This window comes from Triturus cristatus, chromosome 4_1 (assembly GCF_964204655.1).
Source record: "Triturus cristatus chromosome 4_1, aTriCri1.1, whole genome shotgun sequence".
NCBI classification, from domain to species: Eukaryota; Metazoa; Chordata; class Amphibia; order Caudata; family Salamandridae; genus Triturus; species Triturus cristatus.
In genome coordinates, this window is record NC_140585.1 from 1111932989 (window position 1) to 1111959442 (window position 26454).

Consider the following 26454-nt stretch of genomic DNA (forward strand, 5'->3'; position numbering starts at 1 on the left):
CCACTCTCACGTGGCACACGTCAGGACTGTCCACTGTCGCCACTCTTGTTTGCTCTAGTACTTGAGCCGCTGGCGGCATGGATTAGGTGGGAACCACTGATTCGGGGACTGATATGGATGCCGTATTGGTAGGGTCGTATTTCCTTAAACACAGATGACGTGCTACTGTATATGGCCTCCCCCAGTCATTCAATTGAGGCGTTACTTAATATCTGTAAGCTTTTCTGTCGTGCATCTGGGTATACCATAAATTGGTCTAAATCGGTTTTATTTATTTTACATGGACCGCCCCTCGGCTCCCCAAGGACTGCCCATTGCATGTCGCAGAGGATACATTTAAATATTTAGGAATCAATATACCTGTAAGCCCGGAGGCCTTCTATAAGCTGAATCTCATACCTCATCAGGCGGGATGTGACACATTGGGGCACGTTGCTGTGGACGCTCCTGGGAAAGGCGGCGCTTTTTAAAATGATGGCACTTCCTCGATTCCTTTATGTAATAGAAAATGCACCATTCCTGGTACCCCCATGCTACTTCAAGGCAATAGAGGCGCAGGTCTCCAGTTTGTTATGGGGGAACAAACCGGCAAGGATAGCGCAGGGCAAACTGGTAAAGGGATGAATGCAGGGGCGAATTACGTTCCCAAATATTCAGTTATACTACTGGGCAGCCCAATTGAAGATAGTTAACCAATGGATACATGCCCCACAAACTGATCCTGCCTTTAAAGCTGATAGACACGAACTTGGGGTAGAAGGTATGATGTCGGCGCTATACAACGAGAGGCGACCCCCCTCTTTGCTTGGTCCTACAAAACACACTATCACTCTCTGGCATAAGGCACATGCTAAATTGGGCTGGCGGGGGGTTATAACCCAACTCACTCCCTTATGGGACACCAAACGGCTGGGGCGACTCAGGAACAGTAAGGGATTCCCTCAGTGGGATGCAAAAAGCATCTTCAGGACCAATACGAACTGGCAGAGTCAGAACAGTTTCGCTACCTGCAGATTGAACACGCATTACAAGCCGCCTTACCAGCGGGAGTTAAGGTTCCGGAAGCTACCCCTTTAGAAGATAGATTACTAAGAGATCATACGCACAGGCGAGCTACCTCCTTCACCTACGGAAAACTAGTCAATAATTTACCAGACCCCACTGAGGCGCTTAAGGAAAAGTGGTCCAGAGATGTAGGAGAATTGAATGACACGGATTGGCAAGATGCAACGGCATCCCCGCGGGAGGTGGGCATAGCCTCGCGGCTTAGGCTGGTACAGCTTAAAATCCTGCATCGTATTTATTACACCAGAGTCCTCCTCTGCAAAATTGGGAAAGCTTCTCATCCGTACTGTTTGAGAGGGTGTGGGAATGAGGGGACCTTTTTTCATGCACTATGGCAATGTCCGAGAATTGCGGAATACTGGGCCAGGGTTATGAGGACGATATCACAGGTTGAGGGGATATCACTGCTGCCAGAGCCCAAGAGTTGCCTACTGAACGTTTGGGAATTAAATGATCTTACGCTCATGGCTCAGGAGTGGGTTACACTGGGGATAATGGTTGCAAAGCGGAACATTGCACAGAGATGTGGTTCGGAGGAAATACCGACGATAGCAGCTTGGTGCAATAATATGGATGGTGTTATGATAACTGAAAAGACAGTGTATAGTAACCAAGGATGCCCGAGCAAATGGAATAAAGTATGGGGAGGGTGGAATAAATTTAGGGGATACATTTGTGAGCCTCCTAAGTCACAGTCTGGGGAAACATCTGAGGAAGAAACTGTTGGAGACATGTGAAAATAATGTAAGAATGGTAATTGAAATTGGAGATTTATTTGTTCCACAATCGGATTGATGAAGTCCTAGGGTTATCGGACAGTAATTGTACTTTATAATGGTGATGTGAACCGTACAAATTTTATTCCTTTGTTACCAATAAATAAAAATGTTTGATAAAAAATAAAAAAAATAAAGAAATTAATTCCCCTCCTCTGGAATCCTAAATTAAGAATATACCTGAGGCTTTGTATGTCAGTTCTGACTTTGCAGTTGAACTTACAGAGACTTTCTCTGAGACAAGTATATTTTCCCCACTGTGGTTCCAATGTGGGAAAGACAATAATGTCACCAGGCTTCTTGATCTTTGAGGTAACAGCAAACTCTGAAGTATTCCGACTCAGTCTCTCCTCAGAAAGTGACCAATCTAAGTAAAGGGATTAATTTTGTACACTGAATACCAGGTATTCCTCCATATCGTAACTGTTAAGCATGTGTTGCAGCAAACATGTTAATAATAGCGAGCTGTGATTCTCTTATTTCTTGACCATTACCACCTCTTTTCAATGAAAGTGTAATGGAGATAAAAGTCTCCAGTGTGTGGCAGTTGATTGCCTCCTCGAATTCTCATTTTCATTCCTCCATCTATTAAATGTCAATCTATTTTTTCAGGGGCAAGTGAGGAGACTGAGGGCATTAGGAGTGGTCAGCGTTATTAACTACTTCTGATAACCTCACATCCAATAGCTTGAGGATTTAATGTTCAAAGAAAGGGATAAAGAGATTGGGGTAGATATTACAAATCTGAAAAAAAACATTAAAATACGGTATTGAGGAAGTCTTTGAAAACATAATGCAAAATTATAAGTGGCTATGGTTAAATTTAGCTGTGTGGTGAAGCTACACACCATAAACATTTGTATTTGTTTTTCTTTTATTTTGCAATAAATAGTTTGGGAACAAAAATAGTTGAAACCATAGTTCCACACACAACTTTATTTATATCAAGTAACATTCTCTTACTTTCAGCAAAAAGTGGCAAAATGTGCACATACAAAAATACTAATAGTTCTTAAATGCGTTGTATATACTTTGTATATAAACTTAACAATAAATCTCTAATGGTGATACAACAGTTGTATTCTTTATTCATGAAGATGTGAGGCTCAGTGTTCACAATTACTTTCAGAATTTAGTTTTTACTTGCATTGTTGGTACAGCATGAGGAATCTGATAATTAAACAATATTCCTCTTTTTTACTACCTTAAGCACTGCACTCTCAACAAACATTATGTAAAACTGTAGAAGGGACAGTTGCGCAGTAAAAAAGATGAGCACATCAACATAGCTAAGACCTGGAAAGATTTGTAGCCTAATGAGAAAGGAAGGCATCCATGACAATAATAGGTCAAAATGAAAAAACTGCCCAAGACAACAATCAAATTATTTACTCAAATCAAAACACCATGTTATCATATGCACATTTCCTGTTTAGAATGGAATTTGCTCTTTAGGACTATGGACCACATCTTAATGTTACCAACGCTCACATGATATTAAGGGTAGCTAGCACAGTCGTGCTCGGGAAATTAAGGGTAGCTAGCTAGCACAGTCGTGCTCGGGAAATTATGACCTATATCATTCAAGCATGTATCAGCACTGGTAAAGTAGTTCCCCTATACAGTAAAGAAACAAACGTTACCAACACTAAAACAATTGTGTAAATTAACTCTTCACAATAAAACAAGTCAACTAAAGTATTAGGTGCAAGGATACTAGATTGTCTATAAATGATGCTTCAATATATCTCAAAAGAATGCACAATAACTGACTAAATAAGGATTTGTAAGGTATTCAGCAGTTACAATAGCAGATGTTCAAGGTGTGATTTGCTTCAATTAAGTAGACTTCAAAGCACAAAACTTTAACTTTTTTGTGATGAAGACAACATGATGCAGGTTGTACTTGTTCCTAAATCAGAATGCCACTTTGTTTGGAATTGACACTTCATGCCCCAGTCTCTAATGACCTAGTAAATTGATTTTGATGTCAGGCGGTCATGTCGTTGACAAGCCGTTGGTGGTGGTCCGACTGCGATATTACGATGCTGGCAGTCAGACCCTCAGTTGACAGACGAAAGGCCACTGGCGGTTGGAGCATCGTCCTAGTATGGCAACAGTGCAGAGGCAGGCACCGCCGTTGGAATTATATCCCTTTTCATGGTTAAAACACCGCCATGAAAAGGTTGTCGGAAAGGAATACTGGAGGCCCAAACAGTGTCCCCCTCCATTATGGGCCACTGAAAGTGGCCCTGGGGGCACTTCCCCCACTCACCTCTGTGCACCATGTATGGCATGGCACATGATGCATGGACGTGTAGGATGAGATGTAGGGAGTAGGCATGGGCTGTGGCCCTTAATCATGGCCGCAGTATGACCCCTGAGTTTGCGACTGCCAGCCCGGCGGTCGCATCGTAATACAGCGGTTGGACCTCCCACATGATTGTCGCAATAGTGGTTGGCAGTCTGACCACCTGGCATCATAATGATGCTCCTAGTCTCCAAAGATCTGTTGAACACAGTAAAAAGCACAAAACTGGTTTCAAATTGTAAGTTTTCTCCTTAACTTTCTAGTTTGGGAAGTAGTCATTGATTTCACAATATTACACATGGCAACTCACCATTCCTTAACCTAGCTATGAAGCTATAATTTACATTAGACCATGAAAAGAACGATTTGAAATGTTGACTGATATTTGTCAATATATCAGGTACTATTAATATTTGCATTAATATAATATCATTTACATAGGATCACTTTTGAATATCTCGAAAACAGTTCCAAAGCAAAGACAATATCAGACAAAAGCTGAAATAAATGCCTCACTTTTGTTTCGAACGTAAAGTACGATCATCAAATTAGAGCCTCTTACTGCACCAGATACACTACCCATGTTCAATAGATATCCCACAACTGACAGCTAATGTAAATGTATTGCTAGAATTCACTGTAATAAAATAAAAATAAAATTTAAAAAAAATCTGCATAATTTCTCATTATAGTATTATCATGCGACACTGAGTGTTAACTGCTCATAATGATAGGTCTGTTTCACCAAGTACCAGTTGGAAACGTTTGTTGTTTTCTGCTATGTGGCAATGCCAACACTTGGAGTAGGATTTGAACTATTCATGGGTAGACAAAGAGTTACTGATTTCTTCAAGCACTTCAATGTATACCGTTTGTGCATTTATGCCAAGTGGAACCAAAATTGTAATGCAAATGTGCTTTTGAGCTTAATTTTTCTCTACTGGTGGACATTATTTGGGGAGAATCACATTCCCCTACACTTCACATTAAAGAGGGAGTTTTTCCTTCCCTTTCCTGCCATGGAAAACAGATATGCTGCCTTTCACAGGAATAAATTTATGTTAATTTACAGGGCAGTAACTCCACAGACATATGACTTTCCAGAAATCTACAAGTTTGTAGTTGTTCACTTGTCTTTGCAGGCTGCTACATTCAAAACATCCAGAATCCCAGCACTAACTCCCAAAGCTTGCCAATGTTGGCACATTGTTAAGTACACCTTGCAAAGGTTAATTTTCATCATTCAGGATTCTGTGAAAAAGCTTTTGATTTTACCTTTGCAAGGTGTGCATTTAATGCAATCAAGTTGAATGCTGTTGCACACAATACTTAGTGAATTATGTTGTTGAATAAATTGCAACTCTCTGGTGAGCTATTAAACTGAAAATAAAATAGAAATTCAATGTTGATCATCAACTGGCAGACAGTTTTTAACTTTTATGAAAACGTCTACTTAAAGCAGGTGATTTAAAATACACAGCATTATCTGGGAAACATAGTCAAGTAAAATACAAAAATTAAAGCTTTATGTAAAGAGCTCTCTGATATAACGGAAACATGTAATGACAAAGTCTATGAGACAAAACAAAATCTTTCTGAAATGCTCTTTACATCAACCAAAGGCACACAAAAAAGTGATTTTCTTAAAATGTGAAAGTTGCAGCTAAGATTCTTTGGTTATAAAAAAGTAATCTTGGAGGATGCACTTGAAAAACTACAATTTATGCAATTCTGATTTAATTCAGGTTAGGCTACAAAACCACATATATGACGAAACTGCATAGTTCTTCACTGGCCAGAAGAGTAATGTTCGTATGAAATTCCAGGAACTCAGTATTAAGAGAAGCTGGATAGAAGTATACAATTTGTTGGTTGGACAAATTCTTAAAAATTCTATTCAGACTGCGATGACACTCATTTCCCAAGAGCTCAGTTTCAACACTAGAAGTCGATCAGTGAACTGAGCAAATGCAATGTGCTATGCTCAGGAACAGCTGTCTGCTGTAGAATGGTGCCCATCCACAATTTATCGGTTTTCACTAATAAACTGACGTTCTCACTAAGATTGTGTTTTCTGTAATGCGTAGGTGTCCGACTACAAAATTTTAAAAGATAGGTGATAAACTGCTTCTAATTAAGCTTGATATATTTTTACGATTTCATTTAGAAGGGGAGTCTATTGAGTTTGGGCAAAACCTTTGGGTGTTATATTTTTCACAATTCGAGTGTAAACATCAGGTTATAATCCTAAGCATGCAAGAAAGATGCGTTGGAAAGCAAAAAGCTACCCTTGGTGAGCAGTGCTGTTCTGCACATCTAGTAACAAAAAGGTATCAAGACAGCTGTAAACAAAATGCTCTCCAGGTGGGACCATGGCAAAAGCAGCAGGACCACATGCTGAGAAAGCGCGACTGTATTTGGGAAGTTTGAGTATGAAAGCTGTATGCCCACTTTAGTTAGGCTGCTAGTCACAGTAAAATAGCAGATTTATGAATATGGCCTCCTGCAGGGTACGTTGTAGTACATTTATCAGTTTCATAAGTACAGCCTAATGTTCTATATGTATAAACACACGGTACTGACAGCCAACAATAACATTCTTGTTGTGTTGCCAAAACTTGAGCATTTTCTAAATCAACATGATTTTGTGTTGCACAGTACAAAAAGCAGATGCACGCATGACTGTGCTGTGCAGAATATAGATTCGATGTGATATGATTTTAAGTACAGTTCTAAATGTCTAAATAAAACAAAAGATTTTTTAAGAGAAGTTGGCACAGATTTCGGTGATTTTGCCTGCTGGCCTATGCCCAACTATTTTAGGTCCTTTTAGAAGAATAAATGACCATACACAGAATGAGGATGCCCTCAGTATTAAAGGCAACAACCCATGGCCCCAAAACACCAAGCAGTTGGTGTCTGTTAAAGGCGATAAAATCACAATCATTTTGTAAGAAAGCCCGCATTTTCCCAGGTGGCAAGGGTCGAATATTCTCCTAAGCTTCGATAGAGGTGGTGCTCTGAAAGCTAAGCGACTAAGCTTTATGGATTTCTTCAGAAGGGATGGAGCATCTCTTATATCTCATTCTCTCAGTGTAGAAGCAAATGCCGTTGGCTCCCTCAAGTTTACTTTAGGGTAATCCTCTGAAGCAAGGTTCTCATGAATAAAAGGTAATCTCTTTCCATAAGCAGCACATATTCAAGTTCTGCCCTTCCACAACGACTTCATCCGGAGCCCACATTTACTCTGCTTTCTTGTTGTGTTCGCCCTCAACGACTCTCTGCAAAGAATATGAAAAGGGAAAACAATTAGCGTAGCTTCAGACCAAGGCCAAATATTACAGTGCTTACATAACTGCCCAAAAACGGCTGTAATAAAGATAGAAGTTACATTTCTGGAAAGAACATCATTTCATAAGAGACACAGATAGTTCTGTAATGTTTTTCTATTGAAAGCATTAAAAATGAGAAAAAAACAACCGCTACAACAATGACCTGGCAAGGGACTATTAATTTCCTTGTTAGTTTGGTGGTATTGAACGAGTTACTTACCTTCGGTAACGATGTATCGGAAAGAGACTTCTATTAGTTATAGATTCCTTACCTTAGAATTACCCCCAGGTATCGAACTGGATGAGGATAATTATTATTTTTTAGTAATACCCCTGCACGTTGGTAGGTTGCGTCGGTCAACTCCGCGTCCGTCGTCAGCGTCGTGGTCGCCGGGATGACGTTGCGGTGTCTGCGCGCTGACGTCAGTTCTGACACGATTATCCACACCAGAAGCGCAGAGCTATGGAAGCACAAAACTAGGGCCCTGCAAGGGAGTCCCTATCCCTAGAAGTCGGTTCACAGAACGGGGAGGATAGGTGGGGCGGTAAAGAGTCTATAACTAATATATGTCTCTTACAGAGACATCGTTACCAAAGGTAAGTAACTTGTTCATCTGAAAGAGACTATTAGTTATAAATTCCTTACTTTAGAATAGATACCCCAGCAATACCAACCCCGGAGGTGGGTCTGCGGACTAAGTTCACACCAGGAAGTCCGGGAGGACAGAACGGCCGAAAAAGCGGTCTCTCCAGACTTGGCTGTCCAGGCAGTAATGCTTAGTAAACATGTGCAGGGATGCCCTTGTGGCTGCCTGGCAGCTGTCAACCAGCCGAACTCCACATCCCAAAGCAGTAGTGACTGCTGACGCCCTGGTAGAGTGGGCACGCAGTCATACGCCAAAGAATAACAGATCTTAATGCATAGGACAACCCATCGAGAGATGGTATGTTTGTGCACTGCCCGACCCTTCTTGGTGCCCACATAAGAGTTGATCGTCCACCCAGAGTCTTTTGAGGTGGGAAGAAGATGGACAATGTGATGGTCTGACCTATGTGGAAAAAGGTAACCACTTTGGGCAGTAAAGAAGGCCTAGTATGGAGGACTACTTTGTCCATATGGACAACAAGAAAGGGAGGTCTGGAAGCTAAGGCCTGAAGCTCACGCACCCTGCGATCAGAGGTGATGGCAAGAAAGCAGTCTTCAAAATAAGAAGGCGAAGAGGAAAATGATGTCGGGACTCAAAGGGAGCAGACATAGGATAAGTGAGGACAAGATTCAAGTCCCACTGGGGCATTACGAAAGGAGAAGGAAAGAGATGAGTAATGCCCTTCAGAAATCTGTTAACAATAGGGGACTTGAAAAGAGAAGGCTGATCAGGAAGGCGAAGAAAGGCCACAATGGCCGAAAGATAGCCTTTAGGAGTGCCCAGAGCAGAGCCCTGCTGGGCCAAAGAAAGAATGAAGAGGAGAACCTCAAAGCGGGGCAGAAAGGGGATCCACATCCTTGGCTGTGCACTACCCCACAAATTTGTTCCATGTACAGGCGTATACCGTTTTAGTGGAGGGACACCTTGCTGCCAAGATTACATTACACACTTCAGAAGGAAGGTTGAAAGCTGTCAACTGTCACCGCTCAATCTCCACGAAAGGAGGTAGAGACTCCACAGGTTCGGGTGGAGGACTGTCCCCTGCTGTTGCAACAGAAGATCCTCCCTAAGAGGCAGTCTGATCGGAGGATTGATGGCCATGCTCAAGAGCTCGGGGTACTAGACTCGGTGCCTAGTCTGGAGCCACAAGAATGACTCGGGCCCGGTCGCACTTTATCTTTTTCAGCACTCTGGGCAGAACTGGTACAGGCGGGAAGGCGTACAGGAGGCCTCATCTTCACTCGCGAAGAAAAGCGTCGCCGAGCAAGAGCCGTCTTGGAAACTCCAACGTGCAGAACTGCTGACATTGCGTGTTCTTTTCAGTGGCGAACAGATCTAACTAAGGCTCTCCCCACCTCCGAGTGAAGACGCCATTTGTGAGCCATCATGCACCCGCGGCTGAGTTCATCCGCCCTGGCATTCAGTGAACCTGTCAGGTGGTGAACCACCAGAGATATGCCCTGATGTTCGAGCCATGTCCAAAGAGGAAGAGCCTCTTGACATAGGGTCGAGGACCCCACCCGCCACGTTTATTGCAGTAGCACATGGCGGTGGTGTTGTCCGTGAACACCTGCACCACTCTTCCTTTGACAGAAGGAAGGAACGCCTTCAGTGCAAGACGAGTTGCCCGGAGCTCCAGAAGGTTGATGTGGAGCCCAGACTCCGCTGGAGACTAGAGGCTTCTGAACTCCACCTCTCCCATATGGCCCCCCATCTCAGGAGTGACACACCAGTGACTACTGTGAACTCTGGTTAGGGAAGTGAGAGGGATCTGCCGTTGACCCAATACTGGTTAGTGAGCCACCACTGCAACTTACTTGCAGTACCCTCTGAGATCTGAAGGACATCGGAAATTTTCCCCTGGTGCTGCGCCTACTGAAACTTCAGGTCCCACTGCAGAGCCGGCATACGCCATCTGGCATGATCCACAAGCAGTATGCAGGAGGCCATGAGGCCCCGCAGCCTCAGGGTCATTTTCACCAAAATCCGGGATAGAGCCTTAAACATCGGTATCAGTCAGAATATCCCAGACTCACTGCTCGGGAGGATAAACCCGAAACTGCGCTGTGTCCAGAACCGCTGCGATGAAAAGGAGATTCTGGGAGGGAATCAGGTGCAACTTCCACACGTTGACTGTGAACCTCAGTGAATACAGGAGGTCCGCCATAGTCTGGAGGTGGAAGACGACAGCCTGGGGCGAGCCTGCCTTCAATAGCTGGTCATCGAGAAAAGGGAAGACTAGAACCCCTGATCTGCTCAGATGAGCTGCAACCACTGCCATCACTTTCGTGAACATCCGATGGGCGCTGGTAAGGCCAAAGGGGAGCACAGTAAACTAAAAATGTTTACGGCCTACCGTGAACTGTAGGTAACGCTGGTGGGCAGGCAAGACGGGGATGTGAAAGTAAGCACCCTGCAAGTCCAACGCTACCATCCAGTCTCCAGGGTAAAATGTTGTAGACTTGTAAAGCGCACAGCTACCCCAGCAACGGGGCGTCCCGGCGCTGTAGACCGCTGGGGAACCCGTCCTGGCTATCCCTGTGAGATGGTCCCTTGCTGGGTATCTCCAAGGTGAAACCAGGCATCCCCGGCGTCTGTGGGGGGCCATTGTAGAGATGAGGCAAGCTTAATGCCCAGAGTTGCTGAGTGTGTTCCTGGTTAGAGTAGGTACCGAGGCGAGAATTATCGAGTCCGTTTTTTTGACCCTGGTCCACGACCCTGCCGCGTCGGGAATTGAACCCTGGTCCCTGGCCGATTCTCTGCTTACGGGTCTGCCGCCTCTAACTAGTGAGCCACACCTCTCCACCTCTCAGGGTCGAGGGCAGACAAGACCTGAGCCAAGGTTAACATCTTGAATTTCTCTTTCCGGAGGAAGCGGTTGACGTCGCTGAGGTCTAAGATAGGACGCAGGCCTTTGTTCTTCTTGGGTACCAAGAAGTAGTAGGAGTAGCAACTACGGCCTACTTCTGGCACAGGGACGCGGTCAATAGCTTCCTCGGCCAAGAGAGCCGTAACTTCCTGATGGAGAGGGCCATATGATCCCCCGACATGCAATGGAGTGTTAGTGGCATGGAGCGAGGGGTAGTCTTGTTTTGGAGGAAGTACCCCCTTCGGACTATCTGCAAAACCCACCTGCCTGAAGTGATGTTGCGCCAGTGGGGGAGGTAATGGCAGATCCTGCCACCCACTGGCAACTGGTGGCCAGGGAAGTTCGGACTAGGAAGGTTTGGAGGCTGCTGCAGGGGGGGGGGGTTTGGTGGACTGGCCCACCTGCTGACCACCAGACCCACGACGCTGGCTCCCACATCCCCGACCACCCAGAGGCTGGGTAGCTTGCCCAGTCCCGTGGCTCTGGGTGGAACGTGGTGGGGCACCTCTTCCGTAGCCACCAAAGGGGCGAAAGGAAAACTGCATGGGGCAAGAAGTTGTCGTGAGGCCCAGGTATCTGACCATAGCCCTAAAGTCCTTTACACTCTCAAGTGCGTTGTCTGCCTTTTCACCTAACAGGTGACTGCCATCAAAGGGCATGTCCAAAAGGGTAGATTGAACATCCCCAGAGAAGCCAGACGTCCTCAGCCAGGCGTAGGACACCTCAGGGCGGGCTACCGACGTAGAAACCGTTCTACCCAGCGAGTCGGCGTATCCAGCCTACAAAGGATGGTGAACTTTGCTGCATATCGACCCTCAGCAACAGCACAGGTGAGCACTCGCCGAGCCACCTCTGGGCACTGTAGCAGCACCTGCGCAACCGTACCCCACACCGTGTGTGTCTGTGTGTAACGACCCAAGAGACATGCGGTGTTCACCGACCACATTCCTAAGCTGGCGGAAGAAAACATCTTTCAAAGATGGTCCAGCTTCTTGGATTTCCTCTCCGTGGGAGCAGTAGGGAATGCACCCTTTGAGGATGAGGCTTGGACCACCAAGCTCTCAGGATAGGGTGTTGGGAGAGGAAAAGTGGGTCGCTCGGGGCCGGCCGGTGGTGTCGGGCAAACATCCTGTCCACAGGAGCCCCTGTGCTAGGCTTGGACCAACTTCCCAGAAGGATGTCAGTGAGGGCCTCATTAAAAAGCAGCAGGGGCTCCGAAGAGGCTGCTGCCGGCTGAAGCACCTCAGTCAGGAGGTTAGTCCTGACAGCCACCGTAGGAAGCTCGAGGCCCAAGGCCATAGCCGCCCTACGCAACACCACAGCGTAGGAGTCTTCCTCCTTCGTAGCCAAGGTAGGGGGAGAAAGCATACCAAGGTCTGGAGAGGTATCCAGACCACTGGCATCATCCACTCCTCTCGCCAGTACGGCTCCTCAAGTTGGTCTGCTATAGGGCACTCCTCCTCACCCTTCTCTGGCTGCCAATCAGGACACCAAGGATGAACATCGGTACAAAACTACTCTCCGGCGCCGGTGTTGGTCGACGACGATCCGGCACCGTGTCCACCTCGGGGGTGAGGCTGGGGTCGACGCCGGATGGTGGCACAACCGGTGTCGGGGGCGTCACCACTGGAATTTGTGCCAGGGAAGGTACCGTGAGGTCGACCGGCACTGCTACTGATCCAGGCCTGGATCCTTGGGGACCCTGCGGCACCAGGGCCGAAGCCGCCGGCATCGAAGGCCTAGGGTCCCCAGTCGAGTCCGTGGGGCCCAAAGGCACACCTGCTGAGTAGGGCTGCCCAAAGATGCTGTGCAGTGCTTCATAAAATTGACGAAGCTGGGCATGGGGTGCTCTGGCTCCGGGAAAGGGAGGGAAGCGCGGAGCCGTCCCAGCGGGCTCCGTGGAATGAGCCGGAGAGCGACGACACTCTAGGTCCCGCGTTGTGTCGTCCGCCAGATAGGGAGAAGGCAAAGAGCAACAATGTTTGTCTTCTTTTTGTGCTTTGACTTACTGGAGGAGTGCGAAGACTTCGAAAAGGAATGGTGATGACTCCGTAACCGGTCCCGCGACCTTCCTCTCGAAGAGGACCCGGAGCGGGCTGCTGGGCCTCTAAAAGCTTTCTGGACAGCTCCCGCAAAGACTTCGGGTTGTGGTTGTGTGCCTGGAGCACAACTTCGGATTGTGGTCGTGCTCCAGGCACCAAAGGCACATGAGGTGTGGATCAGTGACCGACAACTTGTGATAGGAGTCACAGTGCTTGAAGCCAGTCCGACGATGGGACATCCCTTGTGCTACCAGGAGTCGAAGACTCAAAAAGAGGTCAACAAAAGTCGAAAAAGGGTTTATTCAAAAAGTACCTAAGGGGCACGCTCTCTCTGGATATGCGCTGGCTGGGGCAGAAAAAGAAATAACTGACATCAGCACGAAGGGGCGGCATCTAAGTAGACACCACAATGTCATTCCGGTGACCACAACGCCGGACGCAGAGTCGACCGATACCACCTACCGACGCGCAGGTGTACTGTTAAGAAAAAAATCCTCCGGATCCAGTTTGACGCCTGGGGGTAATTCTAAGCTAAGGAATCTATAACTAATTGTCTCTTTCAGATGCATTTTTACATAACAAGTCCAGAGGCTTCTTCAAATTACCAACTTCTGGAATTGTTGGCCATGCTGAGAGACTATTACAAACTAGGTGTAGAAGTGCAGAGACCGTACAAAGTTGGACATGTTATGCTATTACTTTTTGTATAGAATGCATGTAGGAAGCTGGGACCCACTTTCCTACAATGCATACACCATTCACATTGCATCTTAGCATCGTTTTATTCATGGCACTGTGTCCCAGTAGATGGGCTCCAGAATCAGGTGTGAATCAGGGATGAGTGTATGATGCTAGGGAAATTCCCAAGGTCTTGTTTTGATGGTCACAGCCGCAGTTGTGTGTTCATATCACAGTGCAGTGGTTCCAAACCTTTTGTCTAATGCAGACCCCAATGAATCACCACTGGAAGCGAAGGATCTCAGTCTAAGCAATTTCCATGATTTGGAACTCAAAACAACGTACAAAATATAGAAACAATTGTAAATAAACAAATAAATGGCATATTTGAAAATGTCTAAGTCAAACAGAAAATACAAATATCATAATTTTTAATGGGAAGGTTAATCTTTTCAGATGTTGGTTTTATTGCTACAAGGTGAAGCGAAACGCTAGACCAGTGGTCTTCAAACTTTTTAAACCCGCGCCCCCCCAGTGAAAAATGTAAATTAATCTGGCCCCCCTCAGAATTTTTTACAATTATTTAATTATATTGGCAATGTTTGAATATGTCTCGACTTATTTATGGAGAAGACATATTCAAACATTAGTTAAATTCTCTTACTGTTTAAAAAATGCAACCAAATAAACGTTTGCCAAACATACTATTCTGGTCAGGCAGGCCTTACTAACGTGTAAAAATACCCACAGTGTGATTAATAGAAATGTGGGTGTGGGTGTAGAAGAAAATGTAGAGCCCCTTCCCTTTTGACACCTTCTCCAAGCCAGATATAAATGACAAAAGATGTTAGTGATGGTCCATTACAGTGAGGCTTACTGCCACTATTTTATTTCCTGCTTAAAACAAAGCATTGCTGTGAGCTTAATGCTTCTTTTGGCCACAGCCTGGCGCCCCCCCTGGAATCATTTGAGGCCCCCCTAGGGGGCCCGCCCCCCCAGTTTGAAGACCTCTGCGCTAGACTATAGCATATCACTTCTATTTTGCTCCCTATGCATGAACTCTTTTTGTTATTGTATACCAGTAATCAATGGAGTTCACCAAATGCCCATACTAAATTCTGTTTGCTCTACTTTTGTGCTCCCACAAATCAAGTAAGGCTACCAATGTACTTTTTAGTCACCAATTGTAAATTCTTTTACATTTGCAGAACATTTGAAAATGTTCAATTTTACATTTTGTATATTTTACGTCTAGCTTTATTATTTATCTACTATTATTATTACATTTTTAAAACGGTTGTCCACAGAGATGTGATTTTGGTAATCTGAAGCAGTATATGTACAAACCATTTCCAAACTGTTGGAGGGGACTTCAATGTAGTCTTTGAAAAAGAGTTAGACAGATCTTCCAAAAACAAGTACGTCTCCAATCAAAGTGTATTGCAAGCTCATACATATAATCAAAGATGTGTGTGTGATAGCCGGCGGAGAAAAAGGTGAGAGTGAGAAAGGATACATGTTCTACAGTAAGCAGTACAAACATCATTTCAGATTAGACTACATTCTCCTCGATTGTTCCCTGATTAAAAATAAAAAAACAAATACGAGACATTGACCCCCACCCATCTTTCTGATCATAGTGGAGTTACTCTCTGTTTAGAATTTCAGGAAGATAATACACAACATAGATGGACATTGAATCAACCTTATTGCTTGATACAAATATCACCCAGGAGTTAATAGAGAAGACCCAAGAGTTTTTCTAGTTATAACTTGGGTAGTGTCTTGTGTAATTGTGTGGGAAGCATCCCAAGTAAAAAGGCAGAACTGCAATTAGAATTTGTAAAGTTGAAGAGTGAGTACAAAATAAGGTTGGAAAGAAAGTGCAAGAGCGATGGAGAGCCAGCAAACTGGGATACTTTGCATATGGGGAGAAATGCAGAGCACTGCTAGCATGGAAATCTAGATTTGAAGAGACCAAGATCTTTATAAGTACCTTAATAAAGCATGTCTTGGGAAGAGACATCAGTGCCCAGAGGATACAGAAAATGAGATGCTTAAAATCTTTAGTAGACTATACATGAAAGAAAGATCTCCAGATGTAAATAAGATTAAAGAGTGGTTGCCTAACAGGGAACTGCCTAGACTTACATCCACTCAAAAAACAGAATTAGATAAGGAAATTATGGCAGAAGAAATAGTAAGTCAAATTTCTATAGATGTATGGGGTGTAAAGTTTTAAAAGCCTCTTTAAATATATGGTTCCATTTTAGGAAATTGGTAGGGATACATTATTACACCCAGCTAGTGCCTATCTGTTACTCACCGAGGATACCAGTCTTTTTAGATGACGAACGCAGCCTCCATTAAATATGACAGGGATTACCTGCTGGGGACATTTGAGAGATGGCCAGTCATCTCCACTACTGGTAGCTCTGCAGCTACCTGTAAGTAGCTTTCCTCTGTCCAGCCAATCCTTCTAAATTAGAAGCTTTTGATTGGTTGAATTGATATACCAAAATTGAGAGTGTATATTTGAGACAATTGTTTTTAATTTTAGAACTCAAACTGATGTTTGGAGAAAAATGGCTGAATTGCCATAATATATAAAATCAGATTTTTGAGTGATAATTCATGTGGCACTGGGGAGACTTTTTATCATGCCTTGGTATCAGAGGCATTGTGGCTGTCACTGTTATATATTACCCATGTAGAGGCATTCCAAATTGGCAAAGCCCTTTTACGGTTGGCAACCACGCCTGATGCTCCCACATGATGGCTGAAAGTAATCTTGCATATAGTAGCCGCTAATGTAAACTTGACTGATATGGTCACTATTCCTACACTGCTAATAGTAGCTCTCAGGGAGTCTCATCGAACAGAAGTAGATCTCATTACAGAAATGGTTGAAGACCTTGGTATCTGGGCAAAAATGCTAGCTTTAACATCAGGAGCTCTATCTAGGTTCAAGCACGTCCCGTCGAATACATGGTGGTCCTCCCAAAAATGGATGGGAGAAGATAATAGGGACTTTGAAGAGAAAATTCGGGATGGATTAACAATCAAGAAGGAAGCCTATGTCTGGTACTGGGAGTTAGTTAGAGGAGGAGAAGATGAAGGAGGGGTGGACTGGCTGGGATGGAGGCTTGCCAATGCTGGAGCTAGAAGAATCATGGCAAGTATCTCTTAGCATGCTTTACACCAAAGTCAAAACTGCTGCCTTGAAGAAAAATCACCTTTTTATCCTTCATAGCATATACTGGACGCCTTGGAAGTTGGCAAAATTCTCTCAAGAAAACCCATAGACAAGAGATTCATCGACCAAATGCAGAAGTCTCTATTGAGCGCGAACATAAATAGCTGCCAGGTGCAAGCCACTGATGGCATGAACGTAAAATCGGTAACCACTCCAAGAACACAGACAAATGAGGCGGTAAATACGTATATCGTCAGGTGAACAAAGTAGTCTTAAATCAATGAGAATGCCATTTGAGAATCACACCAGTACAATCAAAACCCCAAGACAGAATCCAGCCATGTGTTACGGTCCTGAGAAAGTTGTCTTAATGAGAAGTTCCGGGTAAGACACGTGTGGTGTGTCTAAACGACCCACTAGAAATTGGTGGAATCGAGACGTCCTGACGGCCCCAATACAATCCTGGATTAATAGAGACTTCTGCATTTGGTCGATTAATGCCCTACCGGGTTTGAACTATCACCGGTGTAGGGATTATGCTGTTCTGGAATTAGAGCTAACAGCCCTGAAGATTCAGAGAACTTTGTCTCTCTGATGAAACACGTGTCGGCTGGCTCCTTTGTTCACAACTTATTAAAGAAGACTAGACATCTTCGTTGGATTTGGCTCAATTCTGTTCTCATGCATTTACTTTGCCTATTGTAATATTGTATGTGTGCACTGGTTTTGTTGATATGTTTCAGAGTGTCTGGTTCTGATGCATTATTGGAGTGAAGCAAGCAAACTCATGTTGGTAACTGTTGAGGTTGAGATAAAAGTAAGCCAATCATTAATCATCTTTGGTTAGGACCCTAATTTGAAATGTGTTTTTGATACTTCATAAAAAAAGCTAACATTCCATCTACAATTACATACTTTATTTCAGCCCTTGAACCATAGAAGAAAACAATGCAAAAGTTAAAAAACAAAGAACATAACTGCGCCTAAGATTAAAAATCAAGGGAATGCTGTTAAAATGAGGTTTAGTTTAAAATCATAAAACAGCCCTTAACAGCAAGATACCTTCCTTCTGGGGCAAAAGCCAGAGCGACAAAAAACGAAAAGATAGACCTAAAAATGGGCTAAAATCCAGTCCGTTATGCCATCTGGAAAGTCCAAGCTAATTGCAAACTCCGTATCTGGGAGGTTCCGATGGAAGCAGACAGGCCAGGATTTGCTGTTTCGTAACTCTCACTCACACACTCTCTCACACACTCTCACACACACACACATCTCTCACACACACACACACACACTCTCACACGCACTCTCACACACACACACGCACTCTCTCACACACACTCTCACTCACACACTCTCACTCACACACTCTCACTCACACACTCTCACTCACACACTCTCACTCACACACTCTCACTCACACACTCTCACTCACACACTCTCACTCACACACTCTCACTCACACACTCTCACTCACACACTCTCACACTCTCACTCACACACTCTCACTCACACACTCTCACTCACACACTCTCACTCACACACTCTCACTCACACACTCTCACACTCTCACACACACACTCTCACACACACACTCTCACACACACACTCTCACACACACACTCTCACACACACACTCTCACACACACACTCTCACACACACACTCTCACACACACACTCTCACACACACACTCTCACACACACACTCTCACACACACACTCTCACACACACACTCTCACACACACACTCTCACACACACACTCTCACACACTCTCTCTCTCTCTCTCTCTCTCTCTCTCTCTCTCTCTCTCTCTCTCTCTCTCTCTCTCTCTCTCTCTCTCTCTCTCTCTCTCTCTCTCTCTCTCTCTCTCTCTCTCTCTCTCTCTCTCTCTCTCTCTCTCTCTCTCTCTCTCTCTCTCTCTCTCTCTCTCTCTCTCTCTCTCTCTCTCTCTCTCTCTCTCTCTCTCTCTCTCTCTCTCTCTCTCTCTCTCTCTCTCTCTCTCTAAAAGAGAAGTACAGGCACTCAAGGGGTTAATACAAAGACGTATTCCTCCTGCAAGCAAACACGTTTCAGCAAAACTCTGCTGGACAATAGCATGTGGACACAAAGGAAGGGCTGTGCCATCCAAGCTGAACACTGTGCACGGCCGTCATACTAGCATGTAAATGTTCAATTAAACCAAATGGCAGTATTTAGTTTATATGGATGATGTTGAAGAAACACACACAATTAGACAGTCCTGCCACTCATAACCATATACCAAACAATGTTATTGTCCAATGGCAGTTTCGCCAAAACGCGTTACGCGAGTCTACCCTCACAAGCTTAGCACCCGTCTTAATGTGTTCAGCAGCATTGGTGGAGCTTTCAAACAACATATATATATATATAGAAAATGCTACTTACCCAGTATGCATCTGTTCTTGGCATGTAGAGCTGTAGAATCTCATGCCTTGCATAAGATCGCCATCTAGTGTTGGGCCCGGATGTTTGCACTTGTTTAGTGGAAGAAGTTTTCCCTAGTCACGTGGTAGGTGACTCCTCCCTTAGGTGATATTGCGCATGGTCATCAACTCCATCTTCAGATTGTTTTACGCAGAGGGTGAGAGAATGGAATAGTAGTAGTAAAGAACAGAGATGTCCATGCGTCAGTTTGTTTAGTAAAAACAGAGAACTACAGCAGTCACAGGTACCCGGGGAGGTGGGTGGGAGCACGAGATTCTACAGCTCTACATGCCAAGAGCAGATGCATACTGGGTAAGTAGCATTTTCCGTTCCAGGCATGTGAGCTGTAGATCACATGCTTTGCATACACTATACAGCAGTCTCCCTGAAGTGGTGGCATCCTGTAACTGTTGGGGTTGTCTGAAATAACGTTTTAAGTACTGCTTGACCCACATTAGCTTGTTGTCTTGCTAACACATCTACACAATAGTGTTTGGTGAATGTGTGTGGTGTAGACCATGTTGCAGCTTTGCAGATATCAGTAATAGGGATATTCCCTAAGAAAGCCATAGTAGCCCCTAAATTGCGAGTTGAATGTGCTCTAGGGGGTACTGTAAGAGTCCATTTGGTTTTTGGATAACCAATCTGAATACATTTGACAATCCACCTAGCAATTCCTGATTTGGAGATAGGATTGCCTTTGTGAGGTGGTGCAAAAGCTACAAAGAGCTGTTTGGTTTTACGAAATGACTGTTCTTTCAATGTAATACAAAAGAGCTCGTCTAACATCTAAGGTATGTAAAGCTCGCTCTGCACAGAGTCAGGTTGAGGGAAGAATACAGGTAGATCAACCGACTGATTGATGTGAAATGCAGTTACAACCTTAGGAAGGAATTTAGGGTTGGTATGAAGAAACACTATCTTTATGTAACTGAAAGAAGGGTTCTTCTATGGTTAGTACCTGTAGTTCACCCACTCTCCTCAATGAAGTGATTGCAATGAGGAAAGCTGTTTTCCAAGTAAGGAACTGTGGCTCATATTTGTGCATGGGTTCAAATGGCGGGCCCATTAGCCTCGTGAGGACTATGTTAAGATTCCATACTGGTGCAGGTGGAAGTCTTGGTGGTATTACCCTTTTTAGCCCTTCCATAAATGCTTTGATGACAGGCACTCAAAATAGCAATAAATGTTGTCTATTTTGAAGGTAAGCTGCTATGGCAGCAAGATGCAATCTGATGGATATATAGGCCAATACTGACTGCTGCAAATGCAATAGGTAACACAGTATGCTCTGTATGGAAGTATCCAGAGGGTTGATGTGATTGTTATTGCAATAGATAACAAAACGTTTCCATTTGGCCACATAGCAGGCCCTTGTGGTAGGTTTCTTGACCTCTCTAGTAATGTTTATACAGTCTGGTGGAAGGTTGAGATAGCCAAACTCTATGACTTCAGGAGCCAGATGGCAAGGTTCAGTTGTTTGGGATCTGGAGGTTTGATTTCTCCATGGGTCTGTGTGAGGATACTGGGAGTTGCATGTAATTTTTGGTATGGTACCAGAGAGAGTTCCAACAGGGTTGTGAACCAGGGCTGACGTGCTCATGTTGGAGCTACTAGTATCAGTATGAGTGATGTTTGCCGGAGTTTCTGAACCCTGGATGGAATGAGTGGGAGAGGCGGAAAAGCGTAGGCAAATAATCCTGACCAGTTCATCCATAGAGCATTGCCTTTGGACAACAGGTGCGGATACCTGGAGGCGAAGCTTTGGCATTTTGCGTTTTCAGGTGTTGCAGGTCTATGTGATGGACTCCCCAAGCTTTAAAGTATGGGTGGAGAACTTGAGGGTGAAGTTCCCACTCGTGTATTTGATACTCCTGCCTGCTGAGGAAGTCCGCAATCTGATTGTTGACTCCTGGGAGGTGTTCCGCTAGGAGATACATGTTGTGGTGAATAGCCCACTTCCAGATGTCCTGGGCTAAGTGGGACAGTTGGAGAGAGTGTGTCCTCCCCGTTTATGTATGTAATACATAGCTGTCATGTTGTCGGTTCGGACTAACACAGCTTTGGCAGATAGGTGATCTTGAAAGGCTTTGAGAGCTAGAAAGATTGCCATGAGCTCTAAATGGTTGCTGTGGAGCATTTTTTGCTGGCGACTCCACAGCCCTTGCATTGTGTGTTGTTGAAGATGAGCTCCCCAGCCAGTAAGGGATGTGTCTGCTGTTAATACTGTCTGTGGAATGGGGTCTATGAACGGCTGTCCTTTTGATAGGTTTTGTGTGTTCCACCACTGCAGCGAGCAATGAGTACAGTCGCTCACCAACACTAGATCAGTTAATAGACCTTGAGACTGGTTCCACTGACTGGCTAAACACTCTTTAAGTGGACGCATGTGTAACCTGGCGTGGGGCACAATCATGATGCAAGATGCCATAATTCCCAGCAGCTGCATAAACACTCGAGCTGGGAGAGACTGAGTGGGTTGAAATTTGAGAACGAGTGCCTGAATGTTTCGAATTCTGGCTGCATTGGGATACGCTAGAGGCTTCTGAGTATCTAGAGAGGCTCCTAGGCAATCCTGAACTTTGTTTGGCTGAAGATGTGATTTTAACACATTGACTGAGAACCCTAGCTGCTGAAGCAGCTGGATGGTTACTGAAGTGTGCTTGCGACATTGCTGGTATGTGCTGGCTTTGATGAGCCAATCGTCAAGATAGGGAAAGACTTGCATGCTTTGTCTTCTGATATTCCAGCTACAACCGCCAGACATTTTGTGAAGACTCTGGGGGCAGTGGTGACTCCGAATGGGAGCACTTTGAATTGGTAGTGTTGACCTGCTACCACAAACCTGAGATATTTGCGGTGAGCCGGATGGATTGGGATATGAAAATAGATCCAGCGTAGAAAGAAAATAGCCCTTTTGCAAAAGAGGCAGTATTTGTTGCAGCGTTACCATGTGGAAGTAGTCTGACTGTATGTAAAGGTTGAGTTCTCTGAGATCTAATATAGGTCTGAGAGAGCTGTCCTTTTTGGGAATTAGAAAGTATAAGTACACGCCCAACCCTCGATGTTGAGGTGGTACGGCTCTATGGCTTGTTTTAGTGGCAGAGATTATACTTCCTGTTTGAGAAGGTTTAAGTGATCCGGTGGAAGTCTGTGGGACTTTGGAGGAATGTTTGGGGGAGTGTTGATGAACTCCAGGCAGTAACCAGAATGGATAATTTGAAGAACCCATTTGTTTGTTGCTATGGACTGCCACTTTGGTAGAAATTGTGACAGTCTTCCCCCTACAGGTGTTTCCTCTGTAATTGCCTTGATAGAAACCCTTGGACCCTGAGGGTTGATTATTGTCCTTACAGGAGGACGCAGGGTCTGAGGAAGTGGTTTTAGATCCTGCACAATAAAAGGAGCGACGAAAGGAACCACGCCCTTGTGGAGACTGAAGTGCTCCCATGGATTTAGCCACTTCAGTATCCTTCTTCATTTTATCCAATGAAGTGTCTACTACGGGCCCAAAAAGGTGTTCCTTGTCAAAGGGTGTATTTAGTATGGAAGTCTAAACCTCCTGTTTAAACCCCGATATGCGCAGCCAGGCATGTCTTCTTAAAAGAATACTAGTGTTTACCGCTCTGGCAGATGTATCAGCAACATCTAGGGAGCATCTGATTTGGTTGTTAGGGATTAATTGGCCTTCACGAACCATGTCTTGTGCCTTTGATTTGTGTTCTTGAGGGAGATACTGGATGAGTTGCTCCATTTCATCCCAGTGTGCGTGGTCATAGCATGCTAATAACGCCTGTGTATTGGAAATACGCCAGAAATTAGCAACCTCGAAGGGTTTCCTTTTCCAGGAGTTTAGATTCTTTATCTGGTGGTGGTGCGTCTCCAGTAGTCAGGGAGTTTGCTCTTTTTCATGCATTAGAAACTACTAGTGAATCTAATGGTAGTTGGCCTTTTATGTAGACGGGATCTGATGGGGCAGGCTTGTATTTATTATCTACCCTCAGGGTAAGGATACGTGCGCTAACAGGATCATTAAAAGTGTCGTCTACGTGTCTGGTCATGCCTTTCAACATGGGCAAAATGTGTGTTTTGTAGAGTCTCAAAAATAAAGTCCTCTTCAAGGGATTCTCTGTGTAGTGGGACTCCATGGTAAGTAGCAGTCATACTTAACAACTCAACAAATCCAACACTATCATCTGGTGGAGAGGGTTTGGTAGGATATGTGTCAGGGTCGTTATCCGTGGGAGAATCAGTGTTATAGTCGTCCCACACGTCCCCAGGCTGATCGTCATCATTATTATCCCCATTACCCTGATTGTCAGGTGTGTGTGGTGGTGAGTGCTCAGGTGAAATTGGCACTGGTATAGTCTGGGGTAAAGAAGGTGAAGGAAGAGGAGGAGGGGAAGGATTTGTCCCAACAGTTCTCTTCTTCAGTGGTATATGGTATTCCTCTTCTGTAGTAGCACCTCTTTTTAAAGTCACTTTAGTGGTGATAAGGCCAGTCTTTGGGTGTATCACCAGGATTTTTTGTTTCGGAACCGGTTTATCAATGGGATCACCGAAAACATGCTTTTTTAGTGACTTTGGCGTCTGTGTGTTTTGACTCTGAATGCTTCGGCGCCGATGGTTTCTGGGCCTGGGTTTTCGGATCTGAAGTTTGTTTTGGTGCCGAGGGAGAATGTTCGGTGCCAGACTTTTTCTTCAGCTCTGAAGTCTTTGGCTTGGTGCCCGATTGGCGTGGGACTTTTCGGAGCCGGAAGGCTTTTTAGTATGCTTTGGTGCCGAGCTGGAAGCTTGTTCACGGCACCCACCGGGGCCCGAGGGCACAGGTTGGTGCGGAGCCTTTTTCTTAGTTGGAAGTGGAAGGTGGGGCAAGGTAGGGGCTGTGCTCACGGTACGTTGTCCCTGAGGAATGTCTTCATCCTCATCAGAGCTATGTTCGGAAACGAAGAGGTCTCCTGTTTTTCATCGGCTCCGATGGGCTCGTCGCCTTCCTCCTCATCTGATTAAGGTCTGGAATGGAACCTGCTTGTTGTCTTTGCATGTCGCGTCGTCGGGCCCGACGATCGCGAAGAGTCTTCTTGGAGTGGAAAGCTCGGCACGCGTCCTCTCTGTGGTCGGGTGACAAAAAACAGATTACACACCTTGTGTGAGTCGGTGCGCGGGTATTTCGCTTGGCACGAGGACAGAACTTGAAAGGAGTTTGTTCCATCGACAGTGAGTCGAACCAAGGGCTAGGCCTGAACGGCCAACCATGAGCTCTCTGATCTAAATTTTCTTCAGGAATCACGATCCGCGAAGAAAGGGGAACGCAAATGTAAACAATACCGTCGAGTGTGAATGTGATAAGCGCCGAGAAGGACCGAAGGATTGACATCGAACCGGAGCGCAGCGAGTTGCATCCGAACACGATGGCGGAAAAAAACAATCTGTAGAAGGAGTCGATGACCATGCACACTAACACCTGAAGGAGGAGTCACCTACATCGTAGCTAGGGAAAACTTCTTCCAGAAAAACAAGTGCAAACATCTACACCCAACACTAGATGGCTATCTTATGCAAAGCATGTGATCTACAGCTCACATGCCTCGAACACACACACTTATATATATATATATATATATATCTATACACACACCAAACGAAATTGCTAACCACTTCAGGATTATGCAAATCAAGCCACACCACCGCCCTTCGTAACCACTAGCAGGTCATATGCATAACGTGTTTCAACTCGAACGAGTCTACTTCCCTTGCATCAAAGTGGCAGCCTGTAGGTTTCTTTATAAAAGCAGATGAAAAGCAGTGATGAGGGTCAAGTAACATTGACTCGATTTTTGAATTTTTAAATAAACATTGTTCATGGTAGCAGTCACTTCCTGACAAATGTCTCTTAATGTGTTTGTATACAGTGCATAATTCAACTTTTATAGTATTTAGGTAAATCGTCAAACAGTTTACTCGATTATCCCCATGGTTAGTTGCACTGTTACTCGTTCCATGTTAAGGGACCACATTATCCATAATGCATCGTTGTCACTCATATCAGTGTTCCTTCATCACTCTCAATTTGCAGTTCTTAGTTACATTTAATTTGACCTGACTTGCGGTTTCTCATTCTGCTTTTCAAAGGATTAAATTCCATGCGTGGCTAAGTCAAACTGCAAGCAAGCTTCGGTGTTACCACTTCTTGTAAAACTTCTTGATTTCAAATAAATCATTTTGCCCTACACTTCTCTCTCGAAGGCACGGTGTGCAAGGGTAAAATACCCCCGCAAATCCTAGCTGTCATTTCACAGGTTTCCAAAGTTCATCGTGCGGGCCTGCATTCAATGCTGGCCGAGCTTCAATGATTTTGTCCACATTGTTCATGTTCAGCCGGCGGGCATCCTGTAACATTAATTCCAAAAGAAAGGCACCGCTGCAGGACGCCTCAGCCTGTCGGACCGGAGCTTGTTGGGACGCGCTTGTCCCCAAAATATTCCAAACAAAATTGCTAACCACTTCAGGATTATGCAAAACAAGCCACACCACCGTCCTTTGTAACCAACTTTATTCATGCACTAGCAGGCCATATGCATAACGCGTTTCAACTCTAACGAGTCTTCCTCAAATGCATCGAACAAAGTGGCAGCCTGTAGGTTTCTTTATAAAAGCAGGTGGAAAGCAGTGATGAGGGTCACGTGACATTCACTCGATTTTTAGGTCTCGCCTAGGCAGCTCGCATGCGCTGCTCTAGGAGATGACCTTTTGGAATTGGTCTGCCCTTTTTAAGCAATTGTGCTTGTGCTGGCATCCACCTTGCGGGAGCGAGCAGCGGCGCGCAGGGGCCATCTGTTTCTCATTAGCGTGGCTACGCTTGTTTAAAACTGCACCCAAGTACTTCACAGGACTGCATTAATTTATGTTTCCTGTGGCTGTCTGTAGGATTCTTCAGTCTTTCTTCTATTTCGGCAGAGAGAGGCTCCGGCCAGAGCAAGTAGTAAATAAACCATGTCTGTTGGTCCCCGCAGACCTCACCTGAGGTCCTCCCAAGTGTGCTGCACGTGCTGCATTTCTCTCTGCGCAGCAGGCTATCCGGGCAGGCGCC

At 44.9% G+C, this 26454-nt stretch overlaps 1 protein-coding gene across 3 annotated transcripts in view; it reads right to left on the reverse strand.

Moving 5' to 3' along the window:
* Positions 1-2762: 2762 nt before the first annotated feature.
* The window catches only part of BCAP29 (B cell receptor associated protein 29), a 284369-nt gene continuing 260677 nt past the window's right edge, over positions 2763-26454 (reverse strand). For all 3 annotated transcript variants that reach the window (XM_085654121.1, XM_085654119.1, XM_085654120.1), the window contains exon 8: positions 2763-7433. In XM_085654121.1, coding sequence (XP_085510247.1) covers positions 7395-7433 — 39 coding nt within the window. In that variant the 3' untranslated portion in view covers positions 2763-7394. The remainder of the gene's footprint in view (positions 7434-26454) is intronic.